Source organism: Chelonus insularis, unplaced genomic scaffold (assembly GCF_013357705.1).
Source record: "Chelonus insularis isolate UGA/USDA-ARS -01 unplaced genomic scaffold, ASM1335770v1 contig_102_pilon, whole genome shotgun sequence".
In the NCBI taxonomy this organism is placed as follows: domain Eukaryota; kingdom Metazoa; phylum Arthropoda; class Insecta; order Hymenoptera; family Braconidae; genus Chelonus; species Chelonus insularis.
Genome location: NW_023276343.1, coordinates 33,556 through 39,409, shown reverse-complemented (window position 1 = coordinate 39,409; position 5,854 = coordinate 33,556). Strand labels below are relative to the sequence as shown.

The 5,854-nt window shown below is 31.1% G+C and overlaps 1 protein-coding gene across 1 annotated transcript; it reads right to left on the bottom strand.

The window, feature by feature from the left end:
• Positions 1 to 501: 501 nt before the first annotated feature.
• Positions 502 to 5,614, bottom strand: LOC118074157 (uncharacterized). The gene is made up of 6 exons (XM_035095182.1): positions 5,475 to 5,614; positions 2,071 to 2,182; positions 1,723 to 1,890; positions 1,530 to 1,605; positions 670 to 1,166; positions 502 to 540 (listed from the first exon to the last, which is right to left on the bottom strand). The coding sequence occupies exons 1-6, from the start codon at positions 5,612 to 5,614 to the stop codon at positions 502 to 504; spliced, it is 1,032 nt and encodes a 343-aa protein (XP_034951073.1).
• Between the last annotated feature and the right edge of the window lie 240 nt (positions 5,615 to 5,854).

Sequence of the window (5,854 nt, the reverse complement as noted above, 5' to 3'; positions counted from 1 at the left end):
GTCACAGAGAACAAGCCAGCTGACTTAAGGTATTGGAATGTCAGCTGGTGTGACAAGTCCTGTGTTTCAAGATGACAGTAGAACACACCATGTAAGGACTTTGCCACATGTTTGTCGAGCAGTTTTAACCGCTCGGTTGTTTTTATATCGTCCTTTCGATGCCCTCTGGTCAATTTTGCATCCCTTCCCAATAGTTCAAAGCTGTTCACAAACTTGAGAAGAGGATCAGAGCTCCCATAGACGTCATAAGCCAGGTCTATCACTAACCTGTCATATAGACACTCCAAACTTAGTAGTCCACGCCCTCCCAGATGACGGGGAAAGTATATAACCAGAAGGAGAATTATGAGCCTCATGAATTATTCCCTGCACTTTAGCTCGAGGAATGACAACCTGAAAAATAATATGAGAAAGATTTGGAGCTTCCTAACGTTTAACTAAAACACCATCTTTCAATTCTGAAGAATTCCAATAAAGTAAATAAATTGTAAAAGTAGAATCCTAATGTGGAACATCATTAAACTCGGGAACTTTATTTTCCTTTTTGAATTTAATAATTAAACTCAAAATGTTATCATCATTTTGAAATTTGATCCAATCAGAATCATTATTAATTTTACAAATGACACGGAAAATATGCCTACTATCACATTTTTCATCAGAATTTACTTTGAAACATTTTTTACAATCGCATGGACGCCAAGAAAGACCATCAGCATTGCCATGTTTATGACCAGGTCTATGTTGAACTTCGAAATCATATTGAAATAAGATTTCAAACCAACGAGCTATTTGATCTTGGGGATTTTTGAAAGAAAGTAACCAAGTGAGAGAGGCATGATCAGTTCTAATAGTGAACCTCTTGCTAAGAAGGAAATGACGGAAATGTTCAACAGAAATAACAACAGCTAATAATTCTTTCCTAGTAACACAATAGTTACGTTCACGATTCTTTAGAGTCTTACTAAAGTAAGCAATAACTTTTCTTTCATAAACAGTCTCATCATTTCTATTAACTGGAATCTTCTGAGATAACACAGCACCAATGCCAATATTCGAAGCATCAGTATCAAGAATGAAAGGATAATTTGGATCAGGATAACCCAAAATTGGAGTAGAAGTCAAAATTTGTTTCAATTTTTGCAACGCTTGAAAAGCTAAATCATCTTAAATAAAATCTATCTTTTCCTGACTAATAAGATATAAAGGTTTTGCAATAGTAGCAAAATCTTTAACGAATTTCCTATGATAAGAACAAAGACCTGGAAAACATTTAAGTTCAGATTTATTTTTAGGAATAGGCCAATTAATAATAACAGAAATTTTATCTGGAGAACTTTTGAGTCCTTCGCCAGAAACTACATGTCTAAGGAAAATAACTTCTTTTCGAGAAAATATACATTTCTTAGGATTTAACTTTAGAGAAGCTTGTCAAAGTCTTTCAAAAACATTTTGAAGATGAATAAAATGTTCATTTAGACTTTTACTCAAGATAATAATATCATCCAAATAAACTAAACAAATTTTACCGAGAAGACCTTCTAAAACTATGTTCATAAGTTTAACGAAGGTGGCAGGAGTATTACACAAACCAAAAGGAAGAACCTGAAATTGCCAAACCTCATTCCAAATACAAAAATCAGTTTTAGATCTATCCTCAACTTCAACTTGCCAATGTCTACTTTTTAAATCAACGGTAGAAAACCATTGAGTACTAAGAACCATATTCAATATATCTTCTTGATATGGAATTTCATCACCTTTTTTTGGAACAAGAACAACAGGAGAAGCCCAAGGACCATTACATGGTTCTATTGCATTCTGTTGATTCATTTCCTCCATAATTGAATCAACCTTATCCCTATAATAAAAAGGAATACGACAAGGAGCCTGTTTAATAGGAAGTGCATTTCCAACATTAACTTAATGTTGTAAAATTTTGCATTTTTCTACATTAACCTTAATATTGGAAATATTTATTTCTACAGTCTCGATAAAATCAAAATCAAATTTATCACCTGAAACTGGAAAAATAGAATAAGAAATAGAAGAATTATTCGAAACAGTTACCATTCCTTTAAACAAAGAAGAATTAATAACCGTATTATCAGCAGCAGTATCAACTGTCATAATACATTTTTTGCCATTAACTTCTCCTCTAAGTAAAAGTTTCGGTTTAGAACTAGAAAAATAAGAAAAATCAATTGAATTAATTTTTAGTTTTGACGAAATTTTTTTTGGATGAACTTTCACCAGTAGACTCATTAGAATTATGAATACTTGATAAACTACTTTGAACAGCTTGAAGAACTTGACAATTCTTCTTAGAATGTCCTAAAATTTCCTTTGAACGAATTATTTTTATTATCTTTTTTAAAATAATTTCTAAAATTATTATTTTTATTGAAATTATTATTTTCATCTTGCGATTCGTCAAAGGTGTCTGGCCAGGGATCCCAGGGCTCCGACCCACCTGGGGCCTGACCAGACGGGATTATCCTGCAGACACCCTACTCCTTCAGGTTTGAGTGTGAGCCGGGGCTGCAGCCGTTCAGTCATTTATTTACAACCGTCTCAGGATTCGGAGAGATTATTATTATTATTGTTACTATTATTATTGTTATTATCAATTGGATTTCTTATCTCTCTAAATAAATCTTGAGTTTCTCTTTGACCTTCCTCGAAACGTTCCTCCAAACGAATCTGATCTCGATTTAGTTTTTCTTCCAAACGATTTCATCTCATCTCTAAAACTAGAAGTCCTCCATTGGTACCGTCTTCGACACAGTCGGCATATTGAGTTCTCCTTCCAGCTCGAGTTTGACTCCGACTTGGACTCTTTGGCATGATTTTTTAAATATTCTTCTAAAAATCACCAACAAAAATATTCACGGCACGCGAAACGAATTACTTTCTGACACCAATGTAAAATAAGAACAAATAACAACTTTGGAAAATTAATAAACAAAGGAAAAAGTTTATTGAAGAATGACAGAAATTAATTAAAATCAAAGAATCCGTGCGATCAACTCAAGTCTCAGTCAAAAACTAGAGATAAACAAACTCTCCCCTTGTTGCTATAAACAATCAAATCGTCAAGCAATTGTCGTTAACTAATAAATTGTCGTTAGTCTAATAATCATTAGATGGCGACATACAAATATTTTACAATATGATCATCTTTAACATCTTTGGTTCCGAAACATAATTTATCAACTAAACTTTAATTTTAATTTTGTTTCCTAGCTTGGAAACAACTGAAATAAGCTCTAGAAAATTGAGCTTCACCAAAACGATTTTCTAAAAATTTAGACAATACACTAAAATTTCTTCAATCATCTATGCTCAAATTTTGTAAAATTTTTTGAGCTTTGGCCTTCAAACAGGACACTGAAATTAAAGCTTTAACTTTACTCGACCAATTATGTAATCGAGTGATGGTCTCAGGTTGACGTGAGTAAGATTCTCACGTCTGAGAACCATCATATTTTGCCGGTTTCGAATTTCTAACGGAAAACGATGAGTACGATTTAATTGAATTAGAATTTAAATTAGTAGAAATATTAGGATTAATAATTTCCGGAGAATTGTTTTGAATTGATTCTACATTAATTAAATTATTATTATTTGAATTTTGAACATTATTATTATTGTCAGAATTACTATTATGAGAAAAATAATCATATCTCTCCAATGAAATTTTAAAGTGAGCAATCCATTTCTCGTTTATTTTCAGATTATTTGTTCCTCTAATCTGTTTTCAACTTCTTTAAAAATCACAATATACATATACAATATGTATGCATGCAATATATACACAATATACAGTATACTAAAATATTTCGTCACGTGAGATGAATCACTTCTGACACCAAATGTAAAATATAGAATTAAAAGAACAGATATTAAGAAAGAATGTTTATTGAAATGACAGATTTAAATGCAGAATCGAAGATATGACGTCTAATCTGTGCAAGTCTCAGTCACAAACATAAATAAACAAACAGTCGCGCGTTGTTATCAACAAATTCTGTCGTTTGTCAATCCATCAATAGATGATCACATATATTTTACAATCTATATTCTTGTTCAGTGTAATTTTATCTACAACACACTAAAATTTGAACAAATTCGGTGGAGCCGTTTTTTTTTTTATAACAAAATAACTCATAACAAAATGGTAAGATTAGCTATTTAAAATACTTTTAAGTCAAACAATAACATTTTTATTTGAAAATTGAGTCGATACTGACTAGACATCATTGTTCACAAACAAATATGACTTTCAGCAATTACATATTGTTCACAACAATACAAATTTGTTATAAACAATTGAAAATTGTGTTTATCGATTACCTAATGCGTATATTACATGGAGTTTGTTGGATTCTCTGAATAAAAATGAATCTTATTTAGTTAATATTTTGTTTATTTTATTTTATAGCTTTTTAAATATTAAATTTATGGTTAAACTCAACGCTTAGTTATAAACATATTTTTAAAGAGAAGAACCAAGGCCCAATCCTGTTTTATGACTTCAGACACTTGGGTCATACAAAGGACTCTTTCTTTATTAAGTTTTTGGTACCCTATCTTCAGAGTATTGCACGTGTTTTATTTATTATAAACATCTGTAATGTTTAAACAAATAGAGAAGAGGCTTAGATCTCTCGGCCTGAATAATACTTGATTTTAAGGTCTTTAGTCAGTTCTGTACGACTATCTGTAATGTAAGGACGTTCTCTCTAAATGCAATCCGTGATGATAATAAAGAACTAAGTTATAAATTTTTAAATAGAAATTCAACTTGTACTTGATTTCACAAATACCTATCCTAACTTCCAATAGAGTTGGATGCTTTCGAAAAAATAATATTATTAATGATGGATTATGACTCTTAACAATCACGCATTGTTTATAACAATATGAATTTGTTATAAACAATTAAAAATTGTATTCATTGAATAAGTAATGTATATATCACATGCATTTGGATGTTTTCAACAAACATTGATTATCACTATTTGAATTTGTTATAAATAATTACTAATAGAAAGTTCGTCGTGTTAGCACAGACAAAGTGTGCTCAGACCTATTTTTTACTTTGAAATCAGTTAGATAGGCTAAACTATCCGATAGATTGAATGAAAAAATTAGCGACTGAGGAAGTCGATTGAATGATGACATCGTTCTGATTGGCTGGTTTGAAAATTCCGTTTTTTTTTATTTTTACATAATATCTAATGACATTTATTATTTATATTAATGACGCTTTTCGAGAAGCTTTTCCTCGTTTTATGTCAAATTCTTGCAAAAAGTCATAAGTTTCAATAGTACGAATGTAAAATGTTCGCTGGTATTTATCAGACGTCGTAAATATGAGATGAGTCATTATTTATCAAAAAATTGTTAGCTATTTTTTTATGGAAATGACTTTTCCATAGGTTAGTGAGGTTTTGAATGCCACGATTTACTTTCTTATTATATTGATGATCACCTTTGTAGTAGTTCCTATTATTCCACTTCCAATTTCTACCCTTTCCATGTCCATAAGGGTTGCAGCTTGTACTGCGTCGCCGCATCTCTGTTTCTTCGACAGTACGCAGTTTGCCATCAAGCGATCATGATATGGAATACGTGCGATTATTTTTACCATTTTATCTAGATTTGAGAAATGAAACTCGAGTTTATTATAACAGTAAGCTAGTTTTTAAAGTAACAGTGCATATACAACTAGATAAAAAAATATACTGACATCAATAAGTGAAGACACGGCTGTTGGTTTAAGTTATATTAATCTAACTGATTTTTTTCTGTGAATATCCCATCCAATACATAGCAAATAAGGTTTAAA